Source organism: Centrocercus urophasianus, unplaced genomic scaffold (assembly GCF_019232065.1).
Source record: "Centrocercus urophasianus isolate 14NV4802_14NV808 unplaced genomic scaffold, USGS_Curo_1.0 seq_2, whole genome shotgun sequence".
Taxonomy (NCBI): Eukaryota; Metazoa; Chordata; class Aves; order Galliformes; family Phasianidae; genus Centrocercus; species Centrocercus urophasianus.
Genome location: NW_024884755.1, coordinates 6,153,286 through 6,170,234, shown reverse-complemented (window position 1 = coordinate 6,170,234; position 16,949 = coordinate 6,153,286). Strand labels below are relative to the sequence as shown.

At 43.7% G+C, this 16,949-nt stretch overlaps 1 protein-coding gene across 1 annotated transcript in view; it reads right to left on the bottom strand.

Annotated features, from left to right (window-relative positions):
* The window catches only part of URI1 (URI1 prefoldin like chaperone), a 39,359-nt gene extending 33,122 nt beyond the window's left edge, over positions 1–6,237 (bottom strand). Inside the window, exon 1 of the mRNA XM_042821284.1 lies at positions 6,151–6,237. Within this exon, the coding sequence (XP_042677218.1) occupies positions 6,151–6,222 (72 nt within the window). The 5' untranslated portion in view covers positions 6,223–6,237. The remainder of the gene's footprint in view (positions 1–6,150) is intronic.
* Positions 6,238–16,949: the final 10,712 nt, after the last annotated feature.

The following is a 16,949-nucleotide window of genomic DNA, read 5'->3' as shown; positions in this document are numbered from 1 at the left end:
GCATCGAGACCCATTGTGCCACATACTCGTATGCATGAGATTTTTCTGTCACACCCCAAAACCAGGAAATAAAATCAAATTTGTAGATGAAATAGCCAGTTCACCACATGACTTTGCATTAAAGAAGAGCTCAAATGGGTGGTCAAATATTCAATCATCTCTCAGTAACAAGGGTGTAACAACTCACACGCAAAATAAACATTTCAAATGAATTTTCATTTTTTCCTCCAGGAAACCACCTAGTACTTGCCTAAAACATAGCAGCCACTGATGGAGAAAGACAAAATTAACTTTTGTACAATTGTTTTTCCTAGAGCCCCATTTTCAATCTAAAAATGAAATAAAACTATTAAAAGTTCTTCAGTCTGTTGGCACACTGAATGATCTAAAAGGAAAGGAAGAAGGCATTTCTGAGCTCTCCTATTCGTTTATTAAATTATATTACTGAAAAACACTACATTTCAACAAATTATTAGCATAAGATCCCCTTCGGGTGGGAATTTATGCCTTTTCAAGAAATGTATTCGGGAAGAATACTGAAGGAAAGGAGATAAAGGAATTTGAATCCTGGCAAGTTTCTTTATAAAGAAAAAAAAATCTTCCTACTTAAAATTATGACCGCAGTTTTTACGTAGCCCTTCAGGAAAACAAGTGAAGATCTCATATTTTTGTATCAATTTTGGCCCTCACACTTTTGCAGAAAGACAAGTACTGTCAATATGTAATAACTAGCTTCTGAATAAAATGATTTTTGTGAACTTAAGAATTATACTTGAAGCACCTAGGAACTAAAAAGCAGACAGGATTACAAAGCAGCATGCCTTATATCCCTTGGGCCAGCTGTGAAATTCTGTCCTCTCAAGATGACTTCACGTTGCAATCCCAGCTGTGGCTGTAGGTTACATGAAGAAATGGCTTCAGTTACCTGCAGTAACCCTACCCACACTCCACAGCACGCTGTGCCCGCCAGGCAGGCTGTGTCATGCTTCGTGGGGCAGCACCCCTCCTCCTCATGTCCAACCATAAGCATCCTACACTGGTTTGGCTGTTTCAGATCCTCTGGGTTCCAAGAGGAACTTTCCTGCTAAATCAGTTAAATAATCTCTATGCCAATGGAACTGGTGGAAGCAAGAACAGAACAGCAAGATCCTGTCTTACTCTGGTAGCAAGACAGAGGTTACATCACATAACCTCATTTTGAGACAGAGCTAAAGAACTCAGAACTCAGTATTTTAGCTTATTTCAGGTGAGCATACCTGTGGCTGTTCTGCATCCACACCAAGGCAACAGCAGACATCAGCACAAAACTCCCACAGTCCAACTCACCAAACATCTCGGGCAGGTTTTGCAAGCTGTCATACAGCCTACAGTGCAGCAATTGCTGCTGGCAATACCCAACTGACTGCCTTCAAAGTGAAAGGATGCTAGCAGCCGCCTCGCAGACATACCTTTAGGCTGTGGTTCAGCACTGAGCCACAGCCCTGTGTAAACTATAGCCATCAGTCTTTCTATCTGCAGATTTTGGTGCACCACTGGGCATTTTTTCCTACAAATTCTGCATCTTTACAGTGTAATAACTAAAATCTATACTTTTTTTTTTTTTTTTAATCTAGTAATTTCCTTATATCACAACAAAATAGCTATTAATCCAAAAGATGAGAATACACGCTCAATCCAAAAGAATTCTAGAAACTGAGGCTGCCATGAATGATGAGCTTACCTGACTGAACCCATAACCAACTTCCCTTGTCCACCCTTGATGGGATGTCACAAGAGGGAACAGTGAAAAACTGGGGTTTTATTTCTTCTGGTCCTGATGCATAGCAACCCCCCAGACACTAGCAGTGCTGCTGTCAGTATGGACAAAGCACAGCCGGCTTGATACTGCCTTACCTGAAACAAGAGCCCAGACTACACCCAATGCTGAGGAGGAAGACAGCCCTGCTTTGCTGCGTTGCCCTCTGCACTTCATGATGCAGCCCAGGACCTGGCTCACTGGCTGCTCCCTGTTGGGAAGAGGGACTGCAAAAACAGCAACCGATGTCCCACTAAAAAAATGCAGAATTAGCGCAGTTGCAGCTCTGAGCACCTTGAGATGGCAAGTTCCAAGCTAGCACATCCATCTGCAAAATCAGAACTTTAAATTAAAACAAGTGCACTGTCTGAAAGAGGGAAAGAAATGTAAGAGGTAAGAGGCACTCGTGTGATAGGCCAGGTTATGCCTACAACTTCTGGAATGGAAATTTACAAATCTCCTAATGATGATTCCTGAACAGCACTCCAGTCACTGCAACTGCCACAGGGTCTGTGGGCAGCTATTGGAGGAGCACGGCTCCAGACCTGGAGGGTATCAGCTCACCTACACACTTCAGTTACTGGTGAGGCAGGACCTGAACAGACTTGCCCCCTCCAGAACAAAGACAACATTCTTTAAGCTCCTGGGTGAAGTTTGACTTCCATCACCATATAAAAGGAAATCTATTTAAAATGTGGTAAGTTGTTTCACAATTCTTGTCACTATGTAAACCAGTGGGTATTTAGTTCAAATTAATAACAGCATAGACAGATAATGTTACTCAGGAAGATACCAGAAAACAAGCTAAGAAGGTAAAAAGAACGATCAGTTAACGCTGAAGGAACAAGAAGTGCAACATCAGAAAGCTTCCAGATCATGACTGAATTAGCCCTTGTACTCAAAAGCAGCACATGAGAAAACACCAAACCCTATGGTAGAGGAAGGTAATGGACAGAGCGGAACGGAGGAGGAAGTAACTGACCAGGTACCTTTTGAAAAGTAGTATGACTTCAGATGAGATCTTTCAAGGAGTACGATGAACAAAGCATCAAATACTACATAGGCTTTCCTAACTGTGTGCAAAACGAAGCCCTACCGCACCGCTGCCTTGTAGCCAGGACCTCCAAATTCTGTTCACTTGGACACAGGCTGGGAGAAGCACAATACCCTGGGAGACATTGCACAGGGAAGCAGACTGACTAATCTTGTGAGGCCGCAGGCAAACAGCTCCATGTTTCCAGTGGGCCCCACAGCAGTGGGAAACATACAAGATCGGACTCAGCCTCGCTGCTCTTCTCAGGCTGCAGCAACAGCCACAACAGTGCCAAGCTGTTGATTTCATAGCACAGATATTACTTGAAAAAGACTTAAACATAAGAGCTAGCCACTTAGCTAATGAGAGTTCAGCTTAGGATTCTGTGATTTGTTACCACATAACCCACCTACAATTTGTTTAACTGTTAACAAACTGCAGGCATGCACGATCTTTAACACAGTTTGGAAATCAAAGATCATATAGCCTCCACCAATTAAGTTCATAAAAATTAAGCATATGTCATAATAGACAGTGGCCACTGAGTTACAGTAATTCATGATAATAGCTATATACTAAATTTAATTGTGCTTTGTTGTCAAGATGAGTGACAGGAAAGCCACTTCCTTATCCTAATTTTCTTAAAAGGAAAATTTTAAAAAATGTCTTTTGTCAGTGCAAACAAAAAAAATTCCATGTTGCCAGATAGCACTGGAATCCTTCAGGTTCACCATGCTGGTGTTTGCACTCTACAGATGTCTCCTGGGTCTCGTTGGTTCTGTAATACCTCCCACTGCACCTACCTCCAGTGCACTGCTTGGAAACTATAGGACGCATGAGCCCGCCGTAAATTCACCGTCTACAGAAGTCTTACCAAGCCACACCAGGCTGCCCTGTCAGCTTCCTATCAGCAGTAATCCCAACCCACGTGATCGCAGGAATAAATATATATCACACATTAGGCTTAAATGTAGGCTCTATAGCATGAGAATCCACTTATTTAAATATTCATTTTATAATTCCTCTACTAACTTACAGTAGTCTTAATGCAGTATTTTCAGCTAACATATATTGCTTTTGTAAGTAACCCATGATACATACATCATATTCCTCTTACAGAAATATTCAAAACTTTACACAGGCACTGTGCTTCCAATGATGGTCTTTATCATGAAAATTACTAGATATTCTTCAGTAATTTATCCCCAAGATGCACATTCTAAGTCATGTTTTTATACAAAGTGCCTTTAGTGGGAGCACTGAAAATTGCTTTTAACCGTTTGGTCTTACTACCGCCACAAATTAACGAGATGAAATCTGTCCAACAGGCAAACACTCCTCAACAAGAATTGAAATTACTTTTCACCAGGGGTCCTAAACCTGGAAGTTGCAGCCTCAATCAGATTAAGGACAGCAAGTCATGAACATCCTGTTCTTTTTGTATTTTTAAACAGGAAGGAGACCTCAGTCCCAGTGTTCTCCACAGCAGCTCTTTAGCACATCAAATCTCAAACTTGTAGCTATGCCAGCGTTGTGCAACAGTCTGGATATTAAAATAATCAAAAGGCATTCAAATATTGTCTTTAAATCTGCAGATAGATAATGTTGTATTCCACTGCTATACCAAAGGTTGCCTTCAGATTTATTCCAATGAGAATAAATGAGTCTTTTCTTTCTTAATCAAGCACTGCGAGAACAGGACAGTATCACATCATCTGAAAGAAATGTTACGTGCCTGGTTAAAGACCTGCACACAGATACAGTTCTAAGTAACTGCACTATTACATGCTTCGGAATTTACCACAGTGCAAGGTAATTGCATCTCCTCCACCTTTGTCCCAAGACCAAAACATGAACCTTCAAATTCTGTAATTTTGTGAAAAAAATACAAATTGCTGAAAGGAAGCAGATGAAAAGACCTCCTCCATCTTAAAACAGAACATTTTCATAACTTAAAATGCTCCTGTAATCCAATTATGTGTATTCACTGCACTGAGGGAAAGCCTACTATATTTTCATCACAATATTCTGTTGCAACCAAGACACGTAGATCTTTGCTGTTATTCCATATTGAAGCTGAAGTATTCAATCTTTTTAGCCAATCTGCAGGAATTATGCAGTTCCTTACAATAACATATAATTTTGGCACCTCAGCCCAGCACATGCTCAATTAATGGTATCCTGGACTTCTTTTGCACTGGAGCACATCAGTTTTAAAAGAGCCTTAAGCTTGCTTACAGAGAGGTCTCACCATGAGCTGGGAATCATTGGACAAGGTTACGAAGCACCCACTTGCACATTAGGCCCAACTGACATCAATATACCACAGAAATTATTCTTCACCTAACTGTGAACGTCAGTGGGCAGCGCAGTGGCGCAGGAGGTCGCCGTCCCTGCAGACCATCCAGGGCACACCCACAGATCCTCCTACTGTTCATCCACATGAAGGCTCAGCTGATTACACAGATCTCCTGGAATTATCAGGGGTGCTACCTAAAGGCAGACACAGTGTAAATCCTATGTCTCACCTGGAAAACTGCATAAAGAACCACGTATATACAGTGGGGTTTTATTACTCTTAACTAGAACAACAGGTGACAGCACAGCACACTCCGGAGACACACGTCCTCTGTTGTAAGTGAGGAGCCAGCCTGCATACTTTAGAAACAGCTTTAAAAATGTCAGGCGTATACAGAAAACAAGCAGAAAAACTGAACGGTGGGAAGAGCGTGGGCCAGCGTGCGTGTGCTGAGCACAGCCCGAGTCCCGGAGCCAGCCGTGGCCGCGGAGGTCGGCCCGCCCGCGAGAGGCGCTGGACGTCATCTGCACGGAGAGGCGTCTCGAACTGCGTGCCAGGGCCGCGTCGGTACGGGCGCCCAGGCTCCGTGGGATCGTTCCTACGAAGCGCTCGGCTCTCTCACCCCGCTTCCGAGGCGCACGGCTCAGCGAGAGGGTCGTGCTGAAGGCGCAGCGCTGAGCGGAGCCGAGCAATACGCGGCCCACCTCGCCTCGCCTCGCCCCGCCGCACGGCGATAACGGTCCCCCAGGCGGCGGGGCCGCAGCGCCCCCATGCTCGGGCCCGGCCCGCCGCCGCACGAGGGGCCCGGCCGCGGGGCGCTCCGGCCGCCGCCGATGACGTCACCGCCGTCACGTGCCCGCCGCGGCGAGCAGGCCCGGCGCGTGCCGCCCCCCCGCATTCCCCTACCCCCCCCCTCTCCTCCCCCCCCCCCCCCCCCCCCCCACCCCGTCCCGCTCCGCCGCCCCGGTCCAGGCCCCGGCCCCGCCGCGCCCCCTCCTCGCGCCCCGTCCCGGCCGCCGTTACCTTCTCGTGCTCCTGGCGGAGGCGGCCCACCAACTCGGGGCTGAGCGGCGAGGCGCCGCCGGGGGCCTCCATGCCCGCCGGGCCGGGCGCGGGGCCGGCAGTCTGCGAGCGAGCCGCTCCGCGGCGCGGAGTTAGGGGATGGGCGGCCGGGCCGGGCCGGGCCGATCTCCTCAGCAGGGCGAATGAGTCCTATAGAAATGTTTGTGCAGGGCGAAGCGCCGGCTCCAGAGCCGCATCCACGCGGGGGCCGCCGCCGCCTGGGCCCGGGGCGCCGCTGCCGGGGGAAGCATCGCACTCACACTCTCATTCTGGGCCGCGCCGCCGCCTGGGCCCGGCTCCCGCTGCGCCGCAGGGACGGGACGGGACCGGGAGCACCGGCAGCTGGGAGCCGGGAGGCAGCCAGCCGCCCGCCACCGCCGCCGCCTGCCTGCTGCACTCTGGGTAGCCGGCCGGGCCCGCCGCGCCCGCGGGAGGCACCCGGCTGCGAGCCGCGAGAGGCGGGCGCTCCCCACCCCCTGCCCGCCGCGGGCCCCGCCGGATCCCCCCCGCTGCTGCCCGGCGGCCCCGCGCCGCTCAGCCGTCCCGAGCTGTGCGCGGGGCACAGGTGGGCGCGGGTCGGAGCGCAGGCCCCGACCCCTTAGGCCTCAGGTTCAGAAACGCATGTGTGAGGCGTTCGGGTCGATCAACAATCATATATTCCTAGGAGTGCACAGATACATAACTGTATATCATCTATAACAGGGAGGTTGTGTCACAGTCGCTGATCTCAGTGCCCGCTCCCACAAGTTTACGTTGTCCGGACTTCTGTGACCTGCAGGACTGCAGAACGGTTTTAAAAGATTAACGAATCAGATAGTGCAACACTGGGGCTTGGCAACACAGAAAGGTTACTGCACAGCGAGGTGGTGGTGAATGGCCGCACTGGGAGTGCCACAGAATTCATTAGCTAACCTCACAAATGATATTAGACACAAAAATTACACAGAATCAAGGGATCATTAAGGTTGGAAAAGACCCTAAGATCATCTAGTCCAACCATCAACCCATCCCCACCATGTCCACTAACCATGTCCCTCAGTGCTGTATCTCCGGGTTTCTTGAATGCATCCAGGGACAGTTACTCCCTGCCCTGGGCAGCCTGCTCCAATGCCTGACCACTTTTTCTAAGAAGTTTATCCTAATATCTAGCCTGAACCTTTCCTGGCACAACTTGAGGCCACCTCATCTTATTGCCTTCATCTGGGAGAAGAGGCTAACCACCACCTCATTACCACCTCCTTTCAGGGCACTGTAGAGAGGTCTCCCCTGAGCCTCCTCCAGATTGAGTAATCCCAAATTCCCTCAGCCATTCTCCCTAAAACTTGAATTCCAGACCCTTCACAGCTTTGTATCCCTTCTCTAAACGCACTCCCGTTCCTCAATATCATTCTTGTAGTGAGAGGCCCAAAACTGAACACAGTACTTGAGGTGCAGCCTAACTAGAGCTTAGAACAGAGACTATCACCTCCTGGTCCTGCTGGCTGCACTATTTCTGACATAAGCCAGGATGCTGTTGGCCTTCATGGCGACCTGGGCACACTGCTGGCTCACGTTCAGCCAGCTATTGACTAGCACTATCAGATACTTTTCATCTGTGCAATTTTCCAGCCACTGCCCCAAGCCTGTAGTATTGCATGGGCCTATTATGACCAAAGTGCAGGACCTGGCACTTGGTCTTGCTGAACTTCATCCCATTGGCCTCAGCCCATTGAGCCAGCCTACCCAGATCCCTCTGTAGAGCCTTCCTTCTCCCAGGCAGATGTACACTTCCTCTCAACTCAGTGTCTTCTGAGACTGCACTCAATCCCCTCATCCAGATCAGCAATAAAGATATCACACAGTGCTGGCCCCAGTACTGACCCTTAGGGAACACCACTCATGACCAGTGGGAGTGGAATGCAGCCGTGCATTAATACTCACACTACAACATCCAACAGGCCAGGTAAGACCACCAAAGTTTTAACTTCTATATGCCAAACACCACACAACAGGCTCACCTACACATAGGCCTTGCATTTACAGCTGCACCTTAGCTTTGAGTGAGTAGGCGAGCCTATACTCTTCCCTTTCCCCTGCAGATGCTCACAGACTTATCATAAGATGGTGGCAGAAAGGCCCATCTTCCCTACGTGCACATTAGGGATTTGTTTCCATCTTCTGCAAAAGAAAACAGACTTCCTGTGAGCAGAACTAACCTTGTATGCACCGCAAAAATACTGATATTATATACACAACATACTGTGTGCTGTGCACTTTTCTAAACTCAGGTTCCCATCCTCCTCTTTAAGAGCTTTAAAAGCTCTACAGATGAGGAATTTAGAAACAATTTTCAAGGCATGGTTACTCAAGCTGGAAGTTAGCTTTTAGCCAGACTTTAATGCAGCTTCCAATATTGCAAATAAAAATTTGCAACTGCAGCTGGGTAGTTTGGTTTATGAAATAACTATATCCATAATCTTCAAGAATAATTGAGAGTTATCTGAAATGTCTGGCACATATAAGTCACTGAGGGATTCTCTACCCTTTGAACAGACAGGATACTTCTATATATTGCCTTCAGAAAGCAGTTCACTAGCAAGATCATAGTAAGTAACTCCCTTTTGGCCTGGTTGGAGCCTCTTTTTTTTTTTTTTTTTTTTTTTAATTTTGTCAGTGAACAGGGTTCACAGGAGAAAGTACAAATACAGACCATTTATAAGTGCTTTCATTTGATCCTGCCTCACCTCATGGCTTGATTGGAGGACAGAACAGATGCACAACAGGAAGATAAATATTTTAAGATTTTAATTTTTTGCAGACATAATAACAACACAGCTAACAAGAGGAGACACAAAGTAAGAATATTGTCTAAATAGAGTAAAAAAGACATGCGGTCACTTCTCTTGTATCATGTTCCAAAAACTCGACTGTTTCATGTGCCACAAGTACATCATCAGCCACTGGGCTGCTTTGCGTTGAGCACTTCTGACAGTTGGCCTACATAAGAGGCTGCATTATTATCAGCTTAATGACTGTATAGGCTTGGTTGCACTGACTACAGTATGGAATAGTTTACCGGATCCTTTTGTACATTTTGTTTTTCATCTGCCAATGAAAAAAAGTTCTAATAGCAACAAACAGATGGGAGACAGCATTTGCCAGAGAGGAACATGAAGCCTGTCTCTGGGTTCACATTCTTCTGCACTTATAACCTGTAAAAAACCATTGTCACCAGCAAAACTCTATGGAGTATAAAATAAATCACATTGAAATTTGGCTCTCTCAACTGCAGATTTTTGTTTACTTGTTTACTAAATTAAGTCTTTTAGATGCTCTGCCAGATAATTTTCATAAAACTTCAGGCAAAACTCTGAAGAACTCTGCTGTGAAGTGGGAGAAATACAAATAAGCAAGGCTTGCATGTTCCCTTCTAAGTGGATGGCTTAGCAGGTGTGTCTGTGCTGTGGCTGCTAGTACTGCTCTTATTAGCACCCACTGTCTTGTAAGAAATGTCTTTCTTAGAATGTTAATATTGTTCTGGCTGTATTACTCGCAGTACACATTTATTTTGAACTCCTGAAGAGAATCTCTTAAACTCCTTTCAAAAATTAAAAGCTTTTCTTTATTGCTGTAGCAAGCCAGGAGAAGTACCCCCACAAATATTTTAAAATTCTCTCAGCCACACCTGTTGATACTGAATTTTTCTTATCCTGAAGTTTTATTCTGAACAAGACCACTATTAAGCTTTCTAATAAAGACTCTTAATGAGATTGTAATTATATTCTTTTGTCTCTTTCGGAGCTTCCTATTGCAAGCATTTATGGCTATGAGTCTCTGTCAGTAAATCTGGAAGAATACCCAGACCCTCCAGGCTCAGTAGAACTACTTTAACAAGTGAAGATATTCAGTGCCTGCAGAATCCTGGACATAGGCTACAACTCCTTCAGTTTAATCTGTCTGACATTGTCAGTATTTTTTGTGTGTAGCTGATGACAATGTAGTCAAACTGCTAGACACCTTTCATTGCCCAGAAGTAGTAGAATAAGGGTTTTAAATGTCTGTTGGTCTGAAACATCAGCATGTGATAGTGATATCAGCATGTTCAGTGTTGCCCTTTGAAGCTTGTTTCCTCTACATTGCTTTTTCTCATTAAGGATAAGAGGCTTCAGGGATGACACCAACACGCTGCTAATTTTTCAGTTACATGCTTTAACAGCTTAACTCCCGCTTAAAATGTAGTTTTAGAGGCACTAGGTGACAGTTAAGTATTTATTTGTTCAGTGTAACCAACTTACCCTCTCCTTTGCCATCCATCCACTCACCTACCCCACATTTAACATTGTGATATCTGAAAACCATAAAAATTATCCCACCTCTTGTTCATCTCTGCAGTAGGACTGCGTATAAGTAGTTTGATGGCAATTTGCTTCCAAGGTGCCTGGTTTTCTCTTACATGTAGATTTAAGATATTGCTACATGAAAGACTTAAAGTCTGTCAACACAATGGTAGCAGTGTAGAAGAATTTGTGTTAGATTAAGCAGACATACAGAAAGCAATTAGAAACTACCCATGCATACACATCCACACACAACTGTGGGCAGCTATTTGAGAAGAGGGACAGGATGTGGAAGCATCTGTAGAAATCCTATTTCCTGATCTATAAGGCATCTATGTAAAACACACGGTACCTTTGGAAGGCAAGATAGCCAGCTGTTAGCATGTACTATGTTTGATTATGTTTACTAATAATAACAAATTAACAATTTATTTTTATGCTACTAGTATGCAATAAAGCTTCAGGCATCTCACAGCAGCAGAGCTGACTGTATCTTAGCTTTTACACTGCAACTGCTGTCCTGGTTGGTTTAATACATGAAACTTGGATGCTTTATTTGTATGCTTTGTAGTTGCTTCTGCCATCTTAGATTAATATCACCTGGAAATCCCAGTTTTTCTGCATGTAGTCACACCCAAGAGGAAAGGCTGACTCAGAAAAGATTAGTGTCACTTTGCTTTTTTTCCTCATCTTTTCTCTGTAAAGGAGGAGAGCTTTCTGATCATGTCAGTATATTGGTAAAGATAGCCTAGATAGTTGAATACCTTAAGGGCTTCAATCTCCTCTCATATGTACAAGAATTAAAGCTGGTATAACTCTGTTGACTTCAATGCTGATTTATACCTGCATAAGTGAAAGAAGAATCAAGATCTGAGGCTTTTATGAGTTACTACAAAATTTGGTCTTTTAGCTTGCTAAACAGAAGGCACCAAATTCACATTTCTATTAAAGAGATATTTGTGACATTAAGAATGACTTTTACCAAAACTATTTACATCTGTAGTTATTCACTGAAGTGGTTATGGAGGTGGCAGAGTTAGAGCTGTATTCACTCAGACCCAGGAAGCAGATTTAGGCGTCTCCATTGCAGCAGATGCAATGGTACTTTTCTTGTATTTGAGCAGACAAACTGCCCTCAGTGTAAGAGCTAGAAAAGTGCACACAGGCTGCAAGCGCAAGGCTATTAAAAATTCCCATGAAGGTTTGCATTTCCCTTTTGCAAGGCTTTCACCCATGACAATATCTTTAGTTCATGCGATACCTCACATCCAGGCAGGAGCCACCTAAATCAGACTGGTGAGCTTGCACCAAAAGTGGCCCTGTTAAATACTTTTACTAAACACATTTTTCTGCTAGTTAACTGTGGATATTTTCTGTTGTGACAGAGATGGCAAGTTGGACACAAACTCTCAGGAAGGTCTTTTGTTTTCCAGTACCAAGGCCCAAGAGGAGGTGTGCCTGTTTATTGGGTCTTTCACACTGGTTTCATTCAAAGCCATAAACACAATGGTTGCCCTGAACAAGTGGATTCTTTTCTTTGTGTTACAGCAAAGCAACATCACAGCCTTAAAATGCTTCCCTAACTTTTTACCCGGGTTTCTGGAACTGAAGTAAATCTTGTAACTACAAAGGGTAGTTTATCATTACTTTCAATTAATAACTTTCTCTATCCTTGTAATTTCATATTCACCTCAGATAACTATTTACATGTACTTATTCATGTACTTTAACAAATGTACTCATGTGAAAACAGAGCATTTCCTTGATAAGCTCAAACCAGTTTCCCTGTCATCACACTTCCCTTTCATTTCACCTTTAGTTTTGTTTCTTGATATTTACCCCTTTCTGAAGTACTCCATTTTGTTACTACAGACATCTTTGTTTTCCTGATATCCTGCAAGTTCTGTTTAATCCTTCTCAGTAAAATTCTTGATGTTAATAAGCACCGCATTAAGCTTTACTTTAAAAAAGAATAATAAAATTTAAAAAGCCCACTATAGTAGCACTGTGACAAACTGAAGGAAGCCGGAAGCCACCGTGCTCTATTTACTGCTGCTACAAAACCAAAAAGCATTATGATTCACTCTTGCATGTCCTTTCTTAAACCTGTAATCCCATTTACTGAAACAGTCCCCGTGGTTTCAGAAGAAATACTTACATGATTAAGGACTCTCCACAAGGGAGTAAAATTCAGATGACTTGTCTAAAAAAGAGAAGCTTTTCTGGAGGACCTAGGCTGAAGAGACTCATAATGCAATTTGAACTCTTTTTATGTCACCAGATCAAATCTGGCCTTAGTAATAGTGAGAAATCATTACCATCTGAATCCTAATCCATGGCATATGTAATCAGGGCTGGGTGGTCTCATAACTTCTAGGGAAGCAAGCCTCATCTCTCATAAACCACCACTGCAGGTGGCACTTAAAATGGCAGTCCCAAGGCTCAGTGGTGTAAATCCAGCACTTTTTACCACTGTTGAATTCACGCGACATCTGTAACAGATAATCTTTCATTTTCCATCTCCTGAAGATTTCTGCTAGATGCTTAACATTCTTATTTTGGAAAAAAATATGCCCTGTGTATCCTTATGTTGTTGGGAACAATGTGAACTGCACATATTTCAGCAAGACTCTGCGAGAAGACCCCCAGCAATTTAGGCTAGCAGCCTCTAGGCCCAAAAGAGAACAATGCATGTGTGTCCTGAAAAAAAAAACAGATGGTATCAACGGCTCAATGTCCAGATGGAGAACAGTGGCAAGTGCTGCATCCAGATTTAGAGTCCCCTAGAGATGTGGACCGGTTAGAGGGTGTCCAAAGGAAGGCAGCAAAAATGATCCCAGAGATGAAACACCTCTCCTACAAAGATAGGTTGAGAGCCGTGACTGTTCAGCCTGGAAAAGAGCAGACTCCAGGAACACCTGATAGCAGCTTTTCAGTATCCAAAGGGAGGCTGTAAGAAAGAAGGGCATAGACTCTTTAGCAGGATCTATTGTGATAGGACAAGGGAAATGGTTTCAGACTAAAAGAGGGAAGACTTAGATGCGACGTGAGGAAGTAGTTTCTTACAATAAGGGTGGTGAGGCACTGGAACAAGTTGCCCAGAGAGGAGGTGGATGCCTCGTCCTTGAAGACATTCAAGGTTAGGCTGGACCAGGTTCTGAGCAGCCTGATGGAGCTGTAGGTATCCCTGTTCAGTGCAGGGGAGTTGGGCAAGATGACCTTTAACTCAAAAAATTCTATGATTCTTTGATCTTTGGAACAAAATAAATCCTATTTTGCAAGCATTTCTACATCTTTTGCCATAACAAATGTAGTGGATTTAGGTGACTAGTCAAAATGATCTAAGTGACTAATAGCTTTGGAGATATTCTAACCATTTAGAACTGGGCACTGTCTCAGTTTACAAGGTGAGCCTTCATCTATTACCTGTTTACACTTATTTATTACTTTACACTGCAAGAAAGTTACTGCTTGACCATCTTGTTACCTCATTTCTTTCAAAGCACAACACAGACCCAGTCCAGTCGCCTACAGAAGTAGGTAACAGATATTCAGCAAGCTGGTATCTTCATGGCTTAGAAAATTAGTAGATCAGCCAAAGGTGAGCCCATCTAATGACAAAAACAATGTTGCTCATAATGGCAGAGCTGGAAGGACAGCGCTTATGAACACATGCTCAACACGACGCTTAGTCAGTGCCATTAGCAAAACAAGGGGGAGATAAAGCAATATTTACCACCCTCAGCAAGGAAAATAGGCAGGGTTGATTCTTCATGAAGAACTCTTAATGTTGGAGCAGACACAGTTGCTCTTGGCTAAAAGTAGCCAGGCTCTCCTCTAAAAACAAGAGGTTTTGGCACAAGGGGGCCGTGGTAGGGGAGCTGCCGTTTATATACAAAAGCGATGCTGATGAGCAGACAGGATATTATTTAGTTCAATGAAAATCAGATACTATTTTTACATTTGATTTCTGTGTGTTTTGATTTTTTTCAAAAGCATCCAGAATTTAGATATGTATTTCTATGTAAGAAATCAAAGTAAATGAGGAAGTAGTAGAATAAGAAACAGAATACTTCCAATAATATGCTTCATTTTAAAATTACAAGAGCACAAATAGACAAAATGTTAAAGGCCTCCATCCAACAAAGCACTCACATGTATGCTTAATTTTAAGTCTCCCTACAGTCACGCTTTGCTGGGTTGAGGGATAATAATGGTAAACTTCTAGGATAGATTCTGGACTGAATTCAGTAGTGCAGATGTCTTTAAAAGGAAACAATATGTGTATGTAGAAAGCAGATCTCTAGACACGCATGCCTGATCACTTGCATTCATATTCTGAAATTGTCAAAAGCATGAACATTTGTTTTTCCAGATTTAAAAAACTTCCATTATTATTTTACGCACAGCCACAGAGGTGCTTTGCTTTGCAAGTGGAAAAAGTGGTCTCTGCCTAAAAGACCATTCAGGCTAGTTTAGACAAAAAGCAGGTAAAGCATAGAGTTGAGGAAGAATGAGAATAGAGGAGCTGTAGTAATAAGCTCACACGGTTATTCATTATAGACATGTGCATTTTGTGGTTGCCAAGTTATAAGTTTTAAATATAGAAGCTTACTTTTATGTATAAGTAATAATTATTAACAGAACACAAATCTTAGGGGGCTCTACAGATCATTTTGACAATCCAAAGTGAATGGGAGTTTTGCCACTCCTTTCAATAGCATTAGACTCTCATACCGAGCCTCTGCTTTAACCCATGTGTCCCCAACGAGAGCACATCCAAGTCTCCACGCCTGGCCAGGTCTCTCCTGAGCTGTACAGCACTGCAAACTTGGGTACAAACACCCACTGCTGCTGTTCTCAGGACTGTAGTCGATAGCACAGCTGTAAACAGCAGCACGCCATGCTGCCTTCCTAGCTAAGCGCCCAATTAACCTCGCTATCATCCAGAAGCAAATCAGGAGACAGATTTTCAGTAATTTGTATAGGAGAACTGACAACTCAGTATGGTGATTCACTATTCGCCAAGCGCTCTACAATATTGTGTATGTACTTTAATTTCAGCCTTGATCAGAACGCAAGAGTCCTTGTTCACTTAGCACTCCTAAGCTTTTTGGCCTTTCCAGGTTCAATGGACATGTTCACAATGCAAAAAAAGGCTTTTCAGAAAAATTACTGAGGTAGCAAGTACTTTTGTAGTACTTAAGAATTCAGCCCCCCAAAAAGTAGAGGTGTTTTTAGTTGATGGAATTAAATGATGGAATTAAAATTCTTACTGGAGCCAAAGATGAGGCTCTGAAGCCCTCTGAGCTGAGGCACGGGCTGCATTGGTCTCAGAGTGAAGAAACTGGCCTTAGTTCATTGACTTCAGCCTGGCTCCACACTGTCTGAAAGGTCCACTCACAGGGAAGTTAATGCAACATCTTAGCCTGAATTGCCTCCCTTTTATCACTACCTCCGTGCTATTAAGATATAGATTTTTTAGTTAAATGTACTTGTTAAATTTTAATGTTCTTTTGAAACACTGATGAATTCAAATACCGCTATATGCAGCTTAGCCACATCCAAAGAGTCACCCGGCAGGAGCAGAGCAGCACTCAAGCCATGCTAAAGCAGTTTGGCTATAGCACAGGATCTCTATTTTTAATAATGGTGTGATGTAATATTACCCAGCTAATAAGCTTAACTAGTTAGCACTTTCCTATTTTACTCATCAAAAACAGCTTAGAAGGCCTTCCCACAAACTGCCATACGCTCTGACTCCTACCATGGCAGACCTTCAGTAGCAACAGATACTCAGCTGTCTGTGTGAGACAGACATGCCCTTGTCCAAGTGCCTGCACAGGCAATTACTATCCTTGCTGCAAATGCAACACTGAACACAGCCACCACTGGGCACACACAGCTGTAGTGTATTTGTAATATTGCACACACAGACTTGAAAAATTAACTCTTAATGTAGCAATAATAGCAGCTACCAGATGTTTGAGAAAGAGAGGAAGTAAATGTTAAATTCCTTAATTGCAAGAGTTCTTCTGATGGAGACAATGCTTTGTTATACAAATGAAATGCTAGGGAAAAAAAAAGAATCCAATAGTTTCTTCTCACATTCAAAACAACTCCAAATATTTGTTGAAGTTCACTTGTGATGGACAAGGCAGTATAATACCAACTGAGATGTTAAGGCAAGAAAGGACCATTACGTCTTCTATCCCAATTTCCACAGCTAATAGACCACTAAAACACCCTTTCATTCAAGCTCAATACCTGTACTTTGATTAAAACCTTCTACTAAAGAAGGTTGATCAGTAAGACATATTGTCTTGGCCTGAAGGAATCAAGACAAATGGAAATCATTGAGAATCCTAGCAGAGTTCCAGGAGGGTCTTAGAAGCTTTTGCTTTATTTCCAAATTCTATGTTAGTTTTCAGACATTTCCCTGTT